Here is a 22,144-nt window from a genome sequence, read left to right as displayed (position 1 = left end):
TTGTTCAGTGCTGAGGAGAAGCCTAGAAATAATGAGAGGGCAGGGACTCTTAGGTGGCTTTATGTGGGGCCAGGCAGAATTACACCTTGAACACAGAAAATAAGCAACTTGGTGGGACTCTCCAGAGGCTCAGAGGCAGGCAGCAGAGGCAAAGAAAGGGGATTTGCTGGTTGATATTAAAACCAGGGGCCTGTCTCCACCCCAATCTCTGTGCCAAGTAGACTACCTGTACTTGTTTAGAGTTCTTTCCCATTCAAAGTTTCATTTGCTCTTTACTGAATACTTGAATTTAGAGCTATAAAACACTTACTTTGAGCATGTGGCCTGGTAGGGTTGGGAAAAATCAGAGAAAGAAAAGAATGGGTTGGGAAGTGCCAATGAAGAAAAAACATGATAGGAGAGTGTGTAAAAAGGCCAGTCCGTGGTAGGTAGAAGCTATATGAATAGAGAAATGCAAGCAAATTGGCTAATATAATTTTTTTAAGTTTCAGCAAAAACTTGCAGAAGGACAAAAAAGAGAGAATTTTTATTCTTTCCCATCTTCTTCCTTCATCCAAGTTAGATTTCAAAGTTTGGCCATTCACTTGTTTGGCCACTTTGGAGTGTGAGTCCTCACTTCACTCTGGAGTGATTTATATAGATGTTGAACTGGAAAAGGGGGATGGAGAAAAGAAGCATCAACTCTGGGTGCCAAGTTTTTTCCCGCTAATTTTATTACAGAATGAATGGTACCCTTTTCTGGAATCAGGATTTTTTTTGGCAGGAGGGGGTGGGGTATCAGGATAAAGGTTACTGAGCTCATGCCCAAGTGTCTGGTCTCACCAGTAGGATTTTTGGATATTTGGCTGTTCCTATCTTCATCACGTTCCTGGATGCACTTGTTGCACTACAGATGCCAGAATTCTCTACTCTTCTCTCTAACTCGGGGAGTTAGAAGAGGGAGTGTTGTTAGAGATAGATTTGAAGAAATGTCATATAGCTGAATAAAAGTACTCATTAAGTAGTGTAGGCTGATTCTAGTGGCTAAATAAACTTCAGTTTTTAGAAGTTAGATATTATTAACAGTTGCCACTATTTCTTTTTCTGTTTTTAATGCATCTTCATTATTTTCCTAGTTTAAGGTCACAATTTAATGCTAATTAAATCTCTTAAATGCACTAAAAAGTAGAAAATATACAAAATTCTGAAAATAATAAGTTAGTAGGCACGGGAGTGGGGTGTATGTGTAATAAATTGGCCTTGGAGTAGTCTTTAACTTTTCTAAAATTAAAATCACTTTGTTGTAGCCTAGTGTAAGCGGAATGGATCCGCCTTTTGGGGATGCCTTTCGAAGCCACACCTTTTCAGAACAGACTCTGATGAGCACAGATCTCTTAGCAAACAGTTCAGATCCAGATTTCATGTATGAACTGGTAAGTAACACTTTCTTGGATTCTGCTTTAATTGATTTGGGGTAAAAATGTTGTGGTATCTTTTTTTTTTTCATTTATAAATGCCTGAAAAGAAAAAGGATGTCAAGTTTGATTCTCGTGACTGTCAGTCTAGTAATTTTAGATGGCTAAAATTGAAAAGAGTAAAAGGAAGGCAGGTGGGTGAGGGGATGGGTGAAATAGGTGAAGGGGATTACCATGAGGAGCACTGGGTAGTGTATCGAATTGTTGGATCACTGTATTGTATACCTAAAACTAAAATAACACTGTATGTTAATTATACTAGAATTTAAAAATATGCATTATAATTATAAAAAAATAATTCTATACATACACATATGCACACACATAAAAGAAAATAGAGGAGAATTTACCTTTAGATAAGTCCAGCTTTTGTTGATGAGGATGGGAAGCTTTTTTGATATGCCTAACTGCTAACGGGCTCTTCAGCTGGGATATTTAGGAATGATAACGTTGAGCAAAGCATCTGATGCAAAGAATGTGAGGTAAAAATAGCAATTCCAAACAGTATACTTATTACTTATTCTCAAGGTAAATAGACACCTAAGAGTACTAAAATAATTTTTTTTTAATTTTAATTACATACCATTTAAGCAACATGGAAGTGTATAAAAACTGAAAAACTAAAACTAAGGACACAAACCGGCTAATTTACTACAAATCATTGAATTGTACACTTGATATATGTGAATTTTGTGGTCTGTAAGCTGTATTTCATTAAAGCCATAAAAACACACAGAGACACACATATAAAAGCAAAAACAAAACAAGAAAAGCCCCAAATGGAAAAATCAAAACAGAACAAAAGCACGCCGAAAAAGTGAAAATTTCCTTGTTTCCTTCCTGAACCTCCACCCTCCAAACTTTCCTCCCCAAAGATAGGTACTCCTAACAGAGTTTTTCTGCTTATATATAAACATATGAGTATTTTAAGTTAGGTGACATATTCGTAGATACGGTATTCTGTAACTTAATCCTTTGAACATAAAGACTCATGGTGAGCAGCCTTTTGTGTTAGTACATTAGACCTTAACTGCATTCTTTTTAATGACTGCATAGTCTCACTGACCTATTTTAAAAATCCTATGTCTGTTCATGAGGAGTATCATACTTGTGAGAAGTAATATAGTCCCCATGCCCAGGTGTTGTTGTTAAGAAGGTCTTACTGAAAATCGTATCTTTCTGTGGCTGAGTTTCAACTCTTCTTTGGTTTGCTCTTTGTCTCAATATTAAGTTCTCATTTAAGAAGACAGATCCTTCTGTGATGAAGGTAAGGTCTTCATTATTTGCTTTGTAATTGAAGCTCGTTTCTAAGGAGTTCCTCAAATCCTAAGTCAAAGATCAGGAAATGTAAAGCTTTTTCAGGAAGAGTGTTTATAGTAAAGTTCAAGAGCCCTTGATATTTAGACCATACCTAAGCCTCCCAAGGGGCATCTTTTCCCTTTTTTTTTCCTTGCGCCGGGAAATGATATTGTATGGAATGGTAAAGTGACCTGTAAATAGCCTTTATCTTAAAATAGGACAGACCAGAGGTCAAGTACTGATTTATCAATTTGATATATGGATGTGAGGATGGAGGTGAATGTTTCTTTCCTAAAATGTGGTGTGTGATTTTTTGTTTTCACTTTTCTCAGGATAGAGAGATGAACTATCAACAGAATCCTAGAGACAACTTCCTTTCTTTGGAGGACTGCAAAGACATTGAAAATCTGGAGTCTTTCACAGATGTCCTGGATAATGAGGGTGCTTTAACCTCAAACTGGGAACAGTGGGATACATACTGTGAAGACTTAACAAAGTATACCAAACTAACCAGCTGTGACATCTGGGGAACAAAAGAAGTGGATTACTTGGGTCTTGATGACTTTTCTAGTCCTTACCAAGATGAAGAGGTCATAAGTAAAACTCCAACTTTGGCCCAGCTTAATAGCGAGGACTCTCAGTCTGTTTCCGATTCCCTTTATTACCCTGATTCACTTTTCAGTGTCAAACAAGCTCCTTTGCCCTCTTCATTCCCTAGTAAAAAGATCTCAAGCAGAGCAGCTGCCCCTGTGTGTTCTTCTAAGACTCTTCAGGCTGAGGTCCCTTTGTCAGACTGTGTCCAAAAAGCAAGTAAACCCACTTCAAGCACACAGATCATGGTGAAGACCAACATGTATCATAATGAAAAGGTGAACTTTCATGTTGAATGTAAAGACTATGTAAAAAAGGCAAAGGTAAAGATCAACCCAGTGCAGCAGAGCCGGCCCTTGTTGAGCCAGATTCACGCAGATGCGGCAAAGGAGAACACCTGCTACTGTGGTGCAGTAGCAAAAAGACCAGAGAAAAAAGGGCTGGAGCCTCTTCAGGGTCACGCCACTCCAGCTTTGCCTTTTAAAGAAACCCAGGAACTATTACTCAGTCCCCTGTCCCAGGAGGGTCCTGGGTCAATTGTAGCAGGAGAGAGTAGCAGCCTTTCTGCCAGCACATTGGTCTCAGATTCATCCCAGAAAAAGGAAGAGCACAATTATTCCCTTTTTGTCTCCGACAACTTGGGTGAACAGCCAACCAAATGCAGTCCTGAAGAAGATGAAGACGACGAGGAAGATGCTGACGATGAGGACCATGATGAAGGATTTGGGAGTGAGCATGAACTTTCTGAAAATGAGGAGGAGGAAGAGGAGGAAGAAGATTATGAAGATGACAAAGATGATGATATTAGTGACACTTTCTCTGAGCCAGGTATGGTAATGCTTGGAGGCTTACCAGAATGACCTTTCTGCTATCTTGAGATACGGGTATTTTCTTTGTCTTAGTTTGGGGATCAAATGACTTACTATCTTGGATCAGATACGGAATTGCTTTTTTCTATTCAAGCAGTTCTGAAATAATCACTGCTGCGCTTACAGGCTATTCTTCAGGAGCTTCTTCTTAATTTATCTTCTGTTAAGGGACCTACTTTGTTACTCTCTTCAGCAGCTGTGCAAAGATACCAAGAATAGATTGACTTAAAAATATTCCTATTTATACACATGTACTTCTGTTACAGTCGAGGCAAGTTAGGAGGGCCCACAATGGTAAACCAAGTGACGATGGTTTGTGTTACTTATGCTTGTAACCAGCAAGGCCTCCTTAGTCAATAATGTAAAAAAGAGCTTTTTCTTTGTGTCTGCCCCATCTTTCATTCACAGTGTTTTTCCATTACAGCATGAAAAATACATGCTGTAATTTAATGCGTATGCAGGCTACTCTGCTTTAGTGATGTACAGCACATATAAATAAACGGGAGAAAGAAAAGAAACCTGTGGGAACTGGTTCCCTTCATTCAGCATTTACATGCTCGGGCTGTTGCCACTGTTGGCTTGTATAGTATTTATGAAAATGGTATTGCCAAGTGGCACACAGTTTAAACTGCACAAAGAAGTGAAGATCTTCAAATTTAAGCAAAAGTTATTTTCTTCAAAAATGTTGATACTAGTACATAAAAAAACGAAGTTAGTTTTTAAACTTTATCAGTTGTCAGAGAGAGCCCTTTTGTTATGACTGCTGGAATTTCTAGCAGTATAAACATTAATATTTAATTTTCAAAAAGGCTTTTAAGCCACGGTAGCTGTATGGTAGCCCTTGAAGCACTATTATTGCCGAAAGACTTTCCTTTAATGAAATCTTTCTATCGTAACAAATGCTTAGATGTGTGTGTTTGATACAACCCAGTTGTTTGACTTGGGTGGAGTTTCAAGTAAGGAAAGGGTCCTTTAAATTTAACGTGGAGGAAAAGGGCTTGTGCCTTTTTCTGGTTTGCTTTAGAACTCTGTGTCGTCTAGATAGAACACTTGTTTTTCTACTTAACTGGAAAACTTTCCTGTCAACAAATTAATGAAATCTGCTTTGAGGGTCACCTAGCTGGCCAGTTGGTACAGCCTGTGACTCTTGATCTCGGGGTTGTGAGTTTGAGCCCTAGGTTGGGTGTAGAGATTACTTAAAAAAAATGTTTTTAATCTTTTTTAAAAAAAAATCTTGCTCTGAGATGTTTCAGGGAAAGTTGTCTTTGTAGCTAGTGGTAAGTTATATAGCTCCCTCCCATGGGAAGACCAGAGTGCTGTTTATGAGTGGTCATCAAGGTCTATAGATCAGGCCTATTGCTTTGAGTTCCATACTTAGGATCAGGGTAGGAGGGTAGGTGAAGAGTGAGATAAAGAGATGAGTAATAACTAAGGGAAATGGAAAGCGTGGGGAAGGAGAGGCCTTTGCCAGTGGGTACTTAAAGGAAAATATAAATCAGAGGGAGTCAGTCAATCCCACCATCACCAAGGACTGTACTGTCTGTCTCACTTCTGGTTGTAGTTTTGCTTTTCTTTGGCTTTCAAGTCCACTTTAAATTCACCCTTTATCTTTTAATGTGGTTTTACCTGGATAAATGTGTTGAGAGATGAGTAGGTCCGCGAAGAGAGATCACTTGATGAGTTGACCCTCGTTTCCATTTTCTCAGCCTTTTGACTCTCGTAGGGAGAGGGGACCAGTGTTATAGTTGGTGTTGCCCTCATGCCACATTCTCTTGCCCTGTCTCCTCTAGAATTATCCTGATTTGTGAGCTTGCTGGTGTTAACCAACACTACTTTGAAACAGAAATGCTTTGGCTGGCACTCAGCAGGGTAAAACTGTCCTCTTGGCTCTGTTTAACAATGCTAAATGTTTGGATGGCATTTAATTCACTCATTTCCAGTTGACTTGAAGTAAAGCCTCTTTGGTTAGTATTACTTGGACAGTTCTCACAAATGGTAATGAATGACATGATTTAACCACATAACCAACACAATTTTGTGGTACTATTTGGGCTTTATTCACATTTGCTAGTGAAAATTTCCCTTTTTCTTGGAAGAAAGAGCTAAACAAGTGACTTCAGGAATGCAAAAGTGAGTTACTGGTAAGAAGCAGGAAGACATTCTTTGAAGCAGAAAAGTGGGGATAGTTGTAGTTTCTTCAGAGTGCTAGTTTTAGAGTGGGTCGATTGGTTTAATTTGCAGCAGACAGTTACAAAGGCCCTTTTGTGATGACTAGCTCACTTGATGCTGTTTCTTGGCAGTTGGCTACAACAGTGCCTGAGCCTACAAAGCTCCAGGAAAGGTGTAAAATGGAGTTCCAGTCCCTACTTTGGCCTTGCTCCCAAGTTTTAATAGAGCCTATTCTGTGGACAGGCTGTGACTGTTCGGGGTCATTGGGATTACATGGTTGTAATAATAAGAATTGGGCCCCCAGAAAGAAAGTTTATTTTGTAATCCCTCCTAAACATTTTCACGATTGACTTTACTGGTAGTCTGCACTAACCAACGATGTGTGATTAGAATTTTACAGAATAAACGTGGCCTTTTGGATTTCCATCTGATAATCATGTCAGGAAGGAGTGAGTCAGATCAGTATGGTGATCCAGCAAATGAAAAGAAAAGGGAAAAGGCTTCATGGAAGTGTTGCATTAAACAAACACTTGATTTGTTAAAAGAAAAATATTTCTGAGTGCCTACTTTTGTGTCAGGCACCGTGTGTATTAGGTATTGGCTATCTAGAGATGAACAAGGGAGACATGATTCTTATCTTCATGGAATTTAGAGTTGAGTGGGTTTGTTTACTGTTACGATTTCTCAGTCTTTTAATCCGCTTGTGTGTAGTGTGACTTGGCAAGAGAGAGATGCAGGATGAGGGTTTCTTAAAACTTATTTGACCACAGAACTCACTTGGGGATGAAGGCCTATCTTATGGTAATAGTGTTTCTGAGAACATACTTTGAGAAATATTTAATTACCTTAAATGCTAGACCTATGATCTGGGAATATAATTTTTCTGCATTCGACTTGCTCATGGTGGTCTCTGTATTGCAAAGTGGCCATCTTTAAGAAATCCATTGTGTATGTATGACTGTGTGTATGTATGACTGTGTGTGTGTGTGTGTGTGTGTGTGTGTGTGTGTGTGTTATGGTGAATTTGTGGTGTATGTTACTAGAAAATGTTAATACGTTAGGTCAATACGTTATTGATGGCCCTTCAGTGTTTTTTTGGAAAAGGCTGACCGTATATAAATAAATAAAACTGGTAACTAATTTGAGTGGACCGAAGAAATGGAAATCTTCATCATTCTTTGAATTTAACACAGGATATATGTGAAGAAAAATCCATTGAGACCGTTTAACTAGACAGATAGGAAAAGAGAGAAGACCAAGAGGAGCTAGACTCCTTGAGTCACGGGACTTGGGTCACCAGTTCCAGGGCTGCCAAGTCACTTAAAGCCTCCATGAGCCTGTTTCTTTGTGTAAATAGGGTTAAAAAATGTCTTTTTTTTTTTTTTTACCAGGCTCTTAGAAGTCTCAAGTATCTGTAAGTGAAATGTGTAGGTACATTAAATGAGATAGACAGTGTTTTGCCAGAAATCCAGGCCACCTGAAGAGAACTGCTAAGTAGGGGAGAATATCAGGTAAATTGCCAGAGGGATGGGTTGCCTGAGGAAGCTGTATAGGAAAAAATTTCTTTTCTACTTTGGACTAGGGTAGATTTCAATATGGAACACTAGTTCTTTCATTTTTTTATTAAAGTATAGTTGACATCCAATATCCTATTAGTTTCAAGTGTGCATCGTAGTGATTCGTTATTTTTATGTATTACAAAAAGATCTCCATAAGTCAAGTCTGTCACCATACAAAGGGTTTTTTTTTTACTTTTTTTATTTTATTTTATTTATTTATTTTTAATGAAAGTATGGTTGATATACAATGTTAGTTTCAGGTGTATAATATAGCGATTCAACATTTATACACATAAAATGATCCCCACAATAAGTCTAGTTACCATCTGTCACATACAGTTATGACAGTATTATTGATTATTCCCTAAGCTGTACTTTATATCCCATGACTTATTATAACTGGAAAAATATACATCATAATCCCCTTCACATATTTCACCCACCATCCCCGTCCCTCTTTGTAATCTTGTATACGGTTTGTTTCTTGTATCTGTGAGTCTGTTTCTGTTTTGGCTTGTTTGTTCGTTTGTTTCGGTTTTTTGTGGAACACTAGTTCTTGACATTGGTAGGAAGTTGGGAGTGTTTTTGTTGGTCCACCTGCCTGTGTTGAGGTGTTCCCAGCCATACTAGGTTAATACCTATGGGCTGGTAGTTTGTTCGAGCCAGTAAGCTTTTCTTGGTGAAAACACCATTTCTGGTGGCACAATATTGCCCTTGCGCCTTTTCCAAAACTAGGTTGATAACTGGAACAAGATAAAATCCTTTAATTTGAAGTGTAACGGTGGCATAAATAAATAGACCAAAGCCATTGCTTTATGTATCTAACACAGTTTTTAAAAATCAGACTTCTAGGAATGATTGTGTGACTCAACTTCTGGATCATGTCTTAAGAAGAACCTGAAGTTCACTGTCACATCCCTTGCCATATTGTTTTAAACTACCACGTGTGCAACTCTCATGCTGTTAATGCTAGCAGTGCTGCAGAAGCCTCTCTTGATTGTTGCCCTGAAATCATTCTGGTCTCCAAATTGATCCTTTTTTAAAAGGTCATGTTTATTGCAGTGTTTATTTTATGTATTGTCACACATAAAATTCAGCCTTCTTTAAGTGTACACTTCTTTGAGTTTTGACAAGCGTATGTACTGGTGGTTGTATAACCATCAGGATATAGAAGAGTTTGACCACCCCCCCAAATTTCCCTTGTGTTCCTTATAGTCAGCCCCTCCCTCCACCCCCAACGCCTGGAAGCCACTTTCTAGTTTTGCCTTTTCTAAAATGTCATATAAATGGACCATATTTCTGATTAATCTTTTATTTATTTATTTTGAGAGCAAGAGAGAGCAATTGGGGCAGGGGCAGAGAGAGAGGGAAAGATCGAATCCCAATGTGGGGCTCAAACGTAAAAACTGCGAGATCATGACCTGAGCCAAAATCAAGAGTGGGATGCTTAACCAACTGAGCCAGCCATGCACCCCTCTGATTAATTCTTAATCTGAAGGAAACCTGGTAAAATTCTCAAATTCTAACTTTTTTCCAAAATGTGCAAATGTCATCACTTTCCAGTGTCAGTTCCAGAGGAGTGATGATTTTAGGAGGGAGAGTGGTCATTTTGCTTGGCCAGAAGTGCCCAAGTTTTCCTGGCCACGTTAGGATTGTATGCATCTTGTGTGGGGCCCATCTCCACTCCCCTGCATATCTAGAAGTAGTGATGTGGAATACACTGAGATGGACATTCTCTGAAGGTATTTTAGATTTGTAGGTCATTCTGCGTGAGGTCTGACCAACAGTTCCCGCAGCTCAGTGTTAAGTATGTTCTGAAACTCCCCATTAGTAAGGAAAATAACGTCTTAAAAAGTGAAGTAAATGCAAATTTCTTCCAGTAAAATATTAGACTGTGCATATATGTTTTTATTTGAGAGTCTATGCAAGAATTCTCATTTTTGTACTTTTACAAAACGGTTAGGGTCGGAGGTAGGAAGAAAACCACTCCTGCCTTACAAAATTGTGTCTAGTAAGAGACCATCATAGAAATGCACACCTGTCTGTCTGGGAATGTTTTGGATGCATAAATTTTAGGAGAAAGACATTAGAAATCACAGTGTCATGTCTTAGTACCATTATCTAATGGTACATTTGACATTCCTGTAGCTATATTTCATCATTCTCTCAGAGCCTATGTGAAGATACAAAAGATGTCATATACTAACTTATAAGAACCAAAGAGAAATAGAAGGCGAGTGAACAGTATAGTTATCTGTGTTTATTAATCTCAATATTTTATGAGTTAGAGATTTCCATATTAAGTTATTTTATATGGTCTATTATCTTTGACACACCAGTGATGTTTTCAGATGAAGTGAATCAAGTGACAAATAGATCTTTTTATTTGCCCCTATTGCTATATTGAAAGTTATGGAACTTAAAAAATTGGGGGTGGGGGGGATTTTTTTTTTTTTAAGGTTATGAAAATGATTCTGTGGAAGACTTGAAGGAGATGACTTCAATATCCTCTCGGAAGAGAGGTAAAAGAAGGTACTTCTGGGAGTATAGTGAACAGCTCACACCATCACAGCAAGAAAGGATGCTCAGGCCATCTGAGTGGAACCGAGATACCTTGCCAAGTAATATGTATCAGAAAAATGGCTTACATCATGGTAAGACGGAATTACAGCCAAACATTTTGTGTCACTTTATTTTTTTTTAATGTCTTTATTTATGTATTTTGAGAGAAAGAGCGCTCAGAGGAGGGGCAGAGAGAGAGGGATAGAAAGACTTATAAGCAGGCTCCATGCTCAGTGTGGAGCCCAATGCGGGGCTTGATCTCACAACCAGGAGATCATAACCTGAGCTGAAATCAAGAGCTGGATGCTTCTGAGCCACCCACGTGCGCCTCGTGTCACTTTACATAGAGACCATAAACCATAATGCTTACTAAGTGTACCTGCGTATTCAGCCATTCCTAGCAAAGTGGAGAGGGGAACAGGAGAGCTGCTATATTTACTTATTACTGCAGAGACACTCACAAGTAGCCTTTACCAGTTGTGAGAGCTGTCACCTACACAGAGGAAGGCCTGTGCAGAAACAACTTCTAGTCATCTCCTGTTCTATTTATCCTACTCGGGAAATGGCCAGGAGACTGCCGATTCCTGACCTGCCACAGTTGCTATAAACCAGAAGGGTTGGGGAGAAAGGGGCTGGGCTCCCAGCATCTTTATCTTCTGTTCTTGCCCAATCTCCAGGCTGAAATGTAAACAGGGAGATTGGAATCAAAATGGTAATAGGAAGGGGCGCCTCACTGGCTCAATTGGTAGAGCATGCAACTCTTGATGTTAGAGTCATGGGTTTAAGTCCCACATTGGGTGTGGAGCCTACTTTAAAAAAAAAAAAAAAAATGGAGGTGGGAAGAAAGGTGGGAAAAGAAAGGAAAGGGAATAATTGTAGAGAAAAGCACTGGAGAGAGGAGAGTTGAATAGTAGGAGTCAGGAGAAACTTATAATCATAGGCAAGCCAAATTTCCAATGGTGAACAAAGGAAGATGTAGTTAAGTAGAATTTCTTCTTTTATTCTGTATGATCTAAAACCTGTACTGAAAACGGGGAGGGCACTAGTAAGTTTGGCTCTCAATAAACAGTTTTAGTAATCTCTCATGCTACAGATTTATGTTGCTAAGCAATTTTGACAACAGGAATTATATCAAAAGTGTATCTGTGCCTCATTTTCCCTTTCCACTGGCACTCAGTCTGTATTCTACTGTTTGTCAGGGAATATGGGCTTCAGATCGGTTTTCTACCAGAAATGAAAAGACAGGTCCACTAAGTAGCTCTAGGTAGCATGTGCCGAGTACTAGGAAAAGTTCTTTGGTGTATTGTAGTTCACCCCCCATCACTCTTGCCTGCAGTGATAGGGCAAGACCCCTGAGTCTTCTGTAATGTTATTTATTGAACTAACCAAGGAAGAGCTTTCAAAAAAAGCGGTCTTTATTTGCTGGCCTTTTGAGTCCAGCAACAAGGTATACATGTCTGAGAATTTTTCAGTCATAGCATCAAAATATCTTGGTTTGAGTAAAGTCTCCAGAGTCTTTTCTGGGTGTATATTCTACCCTAGCCCTGATTCTTGGGCTTGGTGAACTTGCCCTCAAGTCCTGAGGTTTGAGATGCTTATTACCACCATGCATATAATTAAGATTCTGACACACCAGGGCTAGAAACTCTAAGGTGCATAAGGACTTGGCGAAGACTGGCTCTGTGCCATGTTTCCCCCATTTCTTGCAGTTACAAGGTGGGAAGGAGAGGAGGCTAGCCCCTTTAGCATAGGCTGTTAACACGCTGAGACTTCTGAAACATGCCAAGACTTCTAAAAAAGAAAAAAGGTGGAGGGAGAAATGTGGATTTAAAATATGGCTGCAGAATGTGTCTTTTGTTAAATACAGTGATCTAACTTAAATCTCTTTATACCATCTATAGGAAAATATGCAGTCAAAAAGTCACGGAGAACTGATGTAGAAGACCTGACTCCAAACCCTAAAAAACTACTCCAGATAGGCAATGAACTACGGAAACTGAATAAGGTGATTAGTGATCTGACTCCAGTCAGTGAGCTTCCCTTAACAGCCCGGCCAAGGTCAAGGAAGGAAAAAAATAAGCTGGCTTCCAGGTAAATGATAATCATGTTCACCTGTGTGAATAAAGTCTAGGAGGTGAGGTTATAGATTCTAAGTGAGCTTTTATGGATGACCGTCAACATATGTTTTTATAAATACTACAATAAGAGTATTATAATTTTTCCTTTGAAAATAAAAGATGGTATTCATACTTCATTTATGCTTCATAGTACCAAGAGATGGTATTATGCTTTTAAAGGGGAGAGGTGAAAGGACTGTCAAGTGCATTATATTACAGCAAGGAAAAGTTTTGTCATAATTTTAATTTTTGTTTTGTGGTAAGTCAGATTTTTTACTGGGATATAATTTACTTGAGGTAAAATATATCCCTTTTAATGTACACTTTTTATGGGTTTGACAGACATACCCAATCACATAAACACCACCACAATCAAGATAATGAATATTTTCCATCACCTTAAAAAATTTCCTCATGCCTCATTGTAAAGCGAACTCCTTCTCCCACCCCTAATTCCTCACAACCACTAATCCGTTTTCTGTCCCCACAGATTTGCCTTTTCTAGAATGTCACATAGATGGAATTATATGTAGCCTTTTGAATCTGGCTTCTTTGATTTAGCATGAGGAATTCAAGATTCATCCATGTTGCTGAGTAGTATTCCTCTGTAGGGATACACTGTAGTTTATCCATTCCCTAATTGAAGGGGCATTTGGGTTGTTTCTGCTTCTTGCCAGTAATGAATAAAACCACCATAAACATTCACTTACAGGTGTTTGTGTGAACATAAGTTTGCATTTCTCTCTACATGTTCAACTTCATAAGACATTGCCAAACTATCTATTTCTGAAGTAATAAAGTAAATTTTACAAAACTTAACTGTTTTTCAAAGTAGCAGTAAGTAGTGTTTACATCCCAATTAGCAACATATGATGGTTCCACTCACTTTACATTCTTTTGGTATTGTCAGTTTTTGTTTGTTTATTTTAGTGTACTGATCATAGCTTTATTTTTGGATGTGTGGTAAAATTTTTTAAAAATCAGTTTGGATTAATGACTGTATTGTGTGTTTTTTGGAAACTGAGTTCCTTGATATAAGCATCAATAGGCAGTGATTCTCGGTTGCTATTAGAAAATAGTTTGACAGCAGCAAAAAGAAGTATATTCTGAATGTTCACTTAAAAAATAAGTGAACTAATTGCTCCTTCCTTTCACAGGGCTTGTCGGTTAAAGAAAAAAGCCCAGTATGAAGCTAATAAAGTGAAATTATGGGGCCTCAACACAGAATATGGTAAACCTAAACTTTTAAGAATTTAATTAACCTCCTGTTATTTTGCCAACCACTCTCTTTTTCTTCGGTTTTGTTATTTGCTTTCCCTGTATTCTGCCAAGTTTTAGGCCAGCCTCCTTTTTGTTCATCCATTCAGTAAGCTACATACTCTTATTCATTCATGTTCTCCTTTTAGTGAGTGTATCTGTGGCTCCCCATGCCAAATTTCCTCTCTACCCTAGAGAGCTTGTATACTTGTGACCACAATAATCTCCTACTTCCATTTTACAATCGTATTGCTGGGTTAGCCAGTTTTATTGACTAATGTCTATTTGAGTGGATAATTGAGATCTGTGTTTTACAAATTTGATGGCTCCTTAAAAATCATCTGGGTACATGTTAAAATATAGATCCCTAGGCTTCTCCCCAGATCCAATGAATTGGAGTCTGTGCAAGTAGAACCCAGGAGTCCATATTTTTAACACTACTCCAGATTACTCTAGGCAACTATCTTAGCACATATTTGGGAACTGTTGGCTTAGATCAGTGCCCCCCCATCTTTTAGAACATGGCACATGTAAAAAGTTATCATCTCTAAGACATCCTGGAATATAACAGAGTAGGCTGCTCAAGGGAGGGGAAGCCCCTTATGGACTGAGAGGATTATTATTTAAAACACCTGGAACCCTTTTTCAGCACTCTAGAGGTTTGTAAAGCTCTGGTCTTGATCTTCTGTAATAAGAACCATTCTTCCTTTCTTCCTTGCTCTGTTACTATTCCTTAAGGCGGGTATCATAAGAGTTTGTATGTTCTTTTGCCTCTAAAATTATGTTCTTCACCGGACAGCTCTTGGGCTATGTTGTATCTGAAAGTGGATCAGTGGCAAAATGACCAGTTGTTATTTGTTTCCAGAGATTTTCTGAAGTCAGCACAATGTCTGGCACGTAGGTGCTCACTAAACTTTGTGCAGTTTTCTTAATCCTTTATCTTGATTATCTTGCTTCCACTTGTGAGGGCAGAAAGAGGATTTCCTACTGTGAAGTTTACAACTTGTGAAATGAGCTGATGGTTTTATTTATTAATGGCCACTCAGGAACTCTCATCAGATAAATGAGTTAGGTAAAACAATAGTTGGTTTGTTAGAAAAGAAATCTACTCATTTTCCTATTAGTCTTTCTTGCTGTTGAAGCATTCTGACCTTGAGCTCTGTGAGTACATATACACATAATTATTACAATACCATAGGCATTCATATTTCATTTTGGAACCCAGATGACTTACACTGCAGGGAGATATGATGGGCCATTTGGGAGCCTTCTGGCTCTGTGTTTCCTTGGGCACTTGTAGGCATCTATCTGTGTGTTGTTCAATTTATGTATTTAACTATAAGTTTATGTATCTGTGTGCCTGTAGATTTGTGCATTTGTGTATATGCTAATTTACATCTCCACACACATGCTTTGGGTCTGTAATGTAAGTATATTCTGGATTAGGGAACACCTGGGGAATTGCTAAGGGCCAGTTGGAGTGTTTCTGGATGTGTTCTATCTCATTGATTTTTGATAGCTGCCTTAAATTTTTCTTATTTCCAAAACTAATAAAGCCTCTGTTTTCATGTAGGAATAGGCCTGTCTTTAAAGGTTATCATTTTCTTCTCAGTTAGTCGGCATGGAGGAAGAGGATCTTCTCATTCATTTATTTCTCTTCCCCTTCTGCCTCCCTTCTCTTCTCCAGTTTCTGGGAAAGAACAGCCAGCCATAACTATTGGATTAGTAGTCATTTCAGAACCCCATGAGATTCTCTCATGTAGTCTGCCACATGTAGTTTGAAAATTCTTCCTAGGGTTTCTGGTTCATCCCTCAAGAGAGTGGTGCCCTTGATTCCTTGAGATATTTGTCAGTCAGTTAACTGTTTTGTGGAACACTCATTACTCACCACCCACCTATTAGCTGAGTAGTTCCTGGAATTTGTGATTCAAAAATCTGTGACATTTGAAAAAGAATTTGGGATTTGGAACTATAGATTGCCAACCTTAAATTAAACTTTATGAAAGATATATTGCATTATCCTTATCTGTTTTGATTTATCTGTATTCTGAAGGTCTTAGTTATTCTGCATTGTATGTTTTGTACTACATAGAATTAAGCACAGCACAGAACCCTTCCTTCATCTTCCCTAGCCCCTTTATTTTAGGATTCAACAACTTATACACTTAAGATGTTAAAATGGAATTTACTTGGCAGTTAGAGGGAAAAGGATTAACAATATCTAAACACAGGAGTTAATGAATTCATCATTTCTGCTAAAGATCAAGCACCCAAATATAAAAGACCACACTGAGAGGGACATCCCTAAGACATCCCCAAGTGGAAAATGAACCAAGTCATGGAAAGCTGAGATAGCCCCAAGAGCTAACAAAGAGCAAAAAATTTTAATTTTGATGGACTCCCAATTTGCCAATTTTTCTTTTTATATTTTATATTTTTTGTGTTCTGAGAAATTTAGCCAACTTCAAAATGCAAATATTTTCTTGTATGTTTTCTCCTAGCATTCCTATAGTTTTAGGTCCTACATTTAGGTTTATGGTCCATTTTAGGTTAATTTTTATTTATGGTGTGGAGTGAGAATTGATGTTCATTTTTATCCATATGAATATTCAGTTGATCAAGCACCATTCATTAAAAAGATTTTCCTTTTCCCATTCACTTATTTTTTCATCTTTGTCAGATCAGTTGACCCTATATGTATGAGTCTGCTTCTGGACTCTGTATTCTGTTCCATTGATCATTTGTCTACCTTTATGTGAATACAAACTATTTTGATTTCTGTAATTTTATAGTAAATCTTAAAGTCGGGTAAGTTTAAGTCCTTGTTAATCCTACAATTTTGTTTTTTCAAAATTATGTTGGCTATTCTGTGTCATTTACGTGACCATATACATTTTGGAATCTCTTTTTACAAAAAAGCTTACTGAAATTTTGATTGGGATTGCTTTCAATCTGTAGATCAATTTGCAGAGAACTACCATCTTAACAAAATGGAGTCTTCTAATCCATGAACTTGGTATCTCTTTCCATTTATTAGGTCTTCCTTAATTTCTTTGTGCCTTGTTTTATGGCTTTCAGTGTAGAATGCGTAACATCTTTTGTTCTGTTACTGGCTATTTAATATTTTTTGGTGCTCTGTAAATGGAATCGTTTTTGAAATCTATTTTCTTAAATTTTTTGTTTTAATGTTTTATTTTTGAGAGAGAGGGAGAGAGAGTGCAAGCGGGGGGGGGGGCAGAGAGAGAGGGAGACAAAATCTGAAGCAAGCTGCAGGATCTGAGCTGTCAGCACAGAACCCTTTGTGGGGCTTGAACTCACAAACCACAAGATCATGACCTGAGCCAAAGTCAGACACTTAACTTAACCAACTGAGCCACCCAGGCACCCCTAATTTTTAAAAAAAAATTTTAATGTTTATTTCTTTTTTGAGAGAGAGATAGAGTGACAGAGCATGAGCAGGGGAGGGACAGAGAGAGACACACACAGAATCTGAAGCAGGCTCCAGGCTCTGAGCTGTCAGCACAGAGCCTGACGCAGGGCTTGAACCCACAAACCGTGAGATTATGACCTGAGCCAAAGTCAGATGCGTAACCAACTGAGCCACCCAGGTGCCCCTGGGCACCCTTATTTTTTTTTTTTTAATGTTTATTTATTTATTTAAAAAAAAATTTTTTTTTTCAACGTTTATTTGTTTTTGAGCCAGAGAGAGACAGAGCATGAACAGGGGAGGGGTAGAGAGAGAGGGAAACACAGAATCTGAAACAGGCTGCAGGCTCTGAGCTGTCAGCACAGAGCCCGACGCGGGGCTTGAACTCACGGGGCCGTGAGATCATGACCTGAGCCGAAGTTGGACGCTTAACCGACCGAGCCACCCAGGCGCCCCTTAATGTTTATTTTTGAGAGAGAGAGAGAGAGAGAGAGAGAGAGCGCGTGATTGGGGGAGGGACAGAGGCAGATGGAGACACAGAATCCAAAGCAGACCCCAGGCTCCCAGCTGTCAGCACAGAGCCCAACACGAGGCTCTCCGTGAGATCATGGCCTGAGCTGAAGTCAGCCACTTAACTGACTGAGCCACCCAGGTGCCCGTGAATTTTTACTTTTAAAACTCTTTGGGGGCGCCTGGGTGGCTCAGTCGGTTAAGCGTCTGACTTCAGCTCGGGTCACGATCTCGCGGTCTGTGAGTTCGAGCCCCGCGTCGGGCTCTGGGCTGACGGCTCGGAGCCTGGAGCCTGTTTCCGATTCTGTGTCTCCCTCTCTCTGCCCCTCCCCCGTTCATGCTGTGTCTCTGTCTCAAAAATAAATAAACTTAAAAAAAAAAAACAAAAAACTCTTTGCTGCTAATATATAAAATGGATTTTTATATATTATTCTTGTATCTTGTCATCTTGCTAAATTTATTAGTTCCAGTGTAGGTATGTAGATGCCCTGGGATTTTCTGTTTAAGCAGTCATCATCTGCAAATAGGGATGGCTTTATTTTTTCTTTCCTGTGTGTGTGTGTTTTTTTTTAATGTTTATTTTTGAGAGAGAGAGTGAAAGCAGGGTAGTGGCAGAGAGAGAGGGGGACAGAGGATCTGAAGTGGGCTCCATGCTGAGAGTAGTGAGCCTGATGTAGGGCTTGAACTCACAAACTGTCAGACCATGACCTAAGCCAAAACCAAGAGCTGGATGCTGAACCGATTGAGCCACCCAGGCTGTTTTTTCTTTTTTTTCTGATATTTTTTCTTTTTTTCTTTTCTGATATTTATGCCTTTCATTTTCTTGCCTTATTGCAATATCTAAGACATTGGATAGACATGGTGATTGTCTTGTTTGCAATCTCAGGGAAGGGAACCTTTCACCTTAAAGTATGATGTTGGTGGTAGGCTTTTTTGTAAGGTGATACCCTGTATCACTTTAAGTAAGTTCTCTTCTTTTCCTAGTTTCGTTTATCTTGAATGGTGTTGAATATTGTTATATGCTCTTTTTTGCATCTATTGGAACAGTCATGTTGTCCTCCTTTATTCTGGTAACATATCATATATTTACCTCTTAATATGGTGAATTACATTAATTGATTTTTGATTATTAAACCAACCTTGCATTGTTAGAATAAACTCTACTTGGTTATGATTTAGTTTCCCTTTGTATATTAGAGTCTACTACAAATATTCTATAAGATTGTATTCCAAAACTTTAAGTTGGATTCTGTTGCTAACATTTTGTTAAGAATTTGATGTCTATATTCAAGAGGGACATTGGTCTGTGATTTTTTTTGTAATATCTTTGTCAGGTTTTGGTATTTGGACTATTTTGTCTTTATAGAATGAATTAGGCCATGATCTTTCTTCCACTTTTCTGAAAAGTTTGATAAGATCAATTTTGTTTCTTCGTTGTATATTTGATATAGTTTTCCATTAAAACCCTCTGGGTTTTCTTTTGGGAATAGATTTTGGATAAATTAATACTTTTACTACAAATAGGGTGTTCATATTTTTCATTTCTTCTTGTGTCAGTTTTGTTAAGTTGCATTTTCAAGAAATGTGACCATTTTTTACCAAATTATTGAATTTGTTGGCATAGTATTTTCTTATTATTCTTTCAATGGCTCTAGATTCTTAAGTGAATGAATCCCTTTTTCATTCCATGTCAATCCAAAAGGTGGAACCCCTTTTTCATTCCAATCAATCATATAGGTGATTGATCTATTTAGCTGGGGTTGGTTGGGGGTGGGAGTGGATATCAATTTTGTTGATCTTTTTAAGGAACCATTTTGGGCTTTGTTACTTTTCTCTCTTGTTATGTTTGTGTTGTTTATTGATTTCTGCCCTTTATGATTTCTCTCCTTCTATTTACTTTTGGTTAACTCTTTCTTTCTTTCTTTCTTTCTTTCCTTCCTTCTTTTTTCTTTTAAAGCTTCTTAAGGTGGGGATATTTGTTTTTAAAGTTTTGTCTTTGGAGGACTTGAAGGACTTCATTTGATTTATTTAATAAACATGTATTAACATCTATGATTTGATATACAGGCACTATCATAGGTCTTAAAGCCATGAAGACAAGTAAGGAAATTGCTTATAGGATAGTAGACATTGATACATGTCTACAGTGTGTTATCGAAAATGGCATATCATTTGAAGTTAGTCCCTTTGGATAAGAAAGCTTATAACCATTACTACTTAATATTTTCTTACACATTTTCCATTTTTTAACCAAATAACTGTTACTACATAATAAAAAGCAAATTCTTCCATGTCAGTGACGTGTTCCAAGTGTCTTGTTCTGTCTTACAGATAATTTATTGTTTGTAATCAACTCCATCAAGCAAGAGATTGTAAATCGAGTACAGAATCCAAGAGAGGAGAGAGGACCCAACATGGGGCAGAAGCTTGAAATGCTCATTAAGGATACTCTTGGTAAGAAGAATATTGGAAAAATTAATAACAGTAACATGTAGTATAAGATATATGATTTAAGGAGATACTAAGTTCTTTTAAGGAAAACCCCAAATGCTTTTATTGTAGTTACTTTTCTTTACGAGTTGTTTTGTCTTTTGAGATTTTGCATTCATAAACATGTATTGCTGGTTACCACAATTTGTTATTTATACTTCATTACTGAACTATTTTAACACTTAGGAAAGATGAACTTCTAGCAACTTTACCTTTTGTGAGGAAAGGAAAGATCCCCGAGCTGTCAAGCCTGTAATTTGTACTTTGGTGGAGGTTCTTATCTGTACATTTACTCAGTAGTACATTTCACGGGATTCTAATAAACTTAGTTGTGTGGTTTTCCCTGGACAGATTATACAACATGGGGAGGAACAGAGAGGCAGGCATCCAGAAATCAAGTAGAGGAATACCTGATGGAGGAAAGAGGGAGATAATACAGACATGAGAACTCTAGAGGTGCTGGAGCTTAGGGGCCATAGGAGCAGATCACCTTGGGAGTAGCATCCCAGGACACTGCAGCATAGTGCAATCTGTGAGAACCTTGAAGCATCATAAAATTGGTTCAGCTGTTTCATATGTTCTTTAACAATATTTATTCTAGGACGGTCTTTTAAAAACTGGTTCTTATGTAGTCATTATGTAGAGTGACATACTTCAGCTATCTGAGAATTTTCTTCCAGTTCATTTTTCCCCAGGATGCTGATTGTGTATTGAATCAGGTCACTCAAAAGAATTAGAGCTTACTTGTTTTTTAAGTTTATTTATTTATTTTGAGAGAGAGGGAGAGAGAAAGCAAGCAGGGGAGGGGCAGAGAGAGAGAAAGAGAGAGTATCCCAAGCAGGCTCTTCACTGTCAGTGGGGACTCCAGCTTGGGGCTCGAACTCACTGTGAGTGTGAGACACTGTGAGACCATGACCTGAGACGAAACCAAGAGCCAACCGTTTAACCGATTGAGCCACCCAGGTGCCCCTAGAGCTTTCTTTTTAATAATTATTTAGTTCCTTACCTGAATTCTAGAGTAACAAACACTATAAATCATTCTATTTTCTTAAAACTGTAAATATCTCAGAATTTTTTTACATTTCTGTTAAGACAATTTTTCTTACTTTTAGTTACTATAAATTCATTCAAAGTGTTTTCAGTGCCTGCTCTATGGCCCAGTGTGGGGGGATATAGGGTTGAATAACAGACTTGGTCACTAGTCTAAAAATGGAAGACCAAAAATAAACAGAAAAAAATAACAAATTGTGTCAATCACTGTGAAGAAATCAAGATGTTTCCATGGAGTGAAGTGAGCAACAGTTTATTTCTATTTATTTATTTATTTATTTATTTAATATAATTTATTGTCAAATTGGCTAACATACAGTGTGTAAAGTGTGCTCTTGGTTTTTGGGATAGATTCTCATGGTTCATTGAACAGTTTATTTCTATTTATACAGAAATACTTCTCACAGCTACCAAAATGATTGCATTTTCTTTGATTAAAAATAAATGCAGATTGAATGCTTCCATGCATGTGTCCACAATGCATGTTTCTGATGGTCTTTGAAATTATTAGTTTCTCTTTGTCAGCATTGTGTTCATAATGAAGGTAAAATATTGTAGTATATTTGAAAGGCAGTTTGGAAATCATTGGTAAAATTAGCAGTGCATATAGATATTAGCAAAATAGTTTCATAAAGTTTGGCAACATTTATGCTTGAAGGCCAAAGGAGAAGGTTTGTAAGTGAGATCAAGGGCCAGGAAAGAGGGCTTCCTCGGGTGTTTGGAAGGGATAAACAGCTAACATTTACTGGGTACTTACTATGACCTAGGACCTGTCTGCTAAGGTTGTTTA

The 22,144-nt window shown here is 38.0% G+C and overlaps 1 protein-coding gene across 4 annotated transcripts in view; it reads left to right on the top strand.

Annotated features, from left to right (window-relative positions):
- The window catches only part of CREBRF (CREB3 regulatory factor), a 53,198-nt gene that overhangs the window by 22,125 nt on the left and 8,929 nt on the right, over positions 1 to 22,144 (top strand). For all 4 annotated transcript variants that reach the window (XM_049648666.1, XM_049648670.1, XM_049648669.1 and 1 more), the window contains 6 exons: positions 1,287 to 1,412; positions 3,086 to 4,172; positions 10,401 to 10,595; positions 12,405 to 12,594; positions 13,778 to 13,851; positions 20,146 to 20,268. In XM_049648666.1, the coding sequence (XP_049504623.1) occupies positions 1,287 to 1,412; positions 3,086 to 4,172; positions 10,401 to 10,595; positions 12,405 to 12,594; positions 13,778 to 13,851; positions 20,146 to 20,268 (1,795 nt within the window). The remainder of the gene's footprint in view (positions 1 to 1,286; positions 1,413 to 3,085; positions 4,173 to 10,400; positions 10,596 to 12,404; positions 12,595 to 13,777; positions 13,852 to 20,145; positions 20,269 to 22,144) is intronic.

Source organism: Panthera uncia (genome assembly GCF_023721935.1).
Source record: "Panthera uncia isolate 11264 chromosome A1 unlocalized genomic scaffold, Puncia_PCG_1.0 HiC_scaffold_17, whole genome shotgun sequence".
Classification (NCBI taxonomy): domain Eukaryota; kingdom Metazoa; phylum Chordata; class Mammalia; order Carnivora; family Felidae; genus Panthera; species Panthera uncia.
This window is presented reverse-complemented; position numbering and strand designations above follow the sequence as displayed.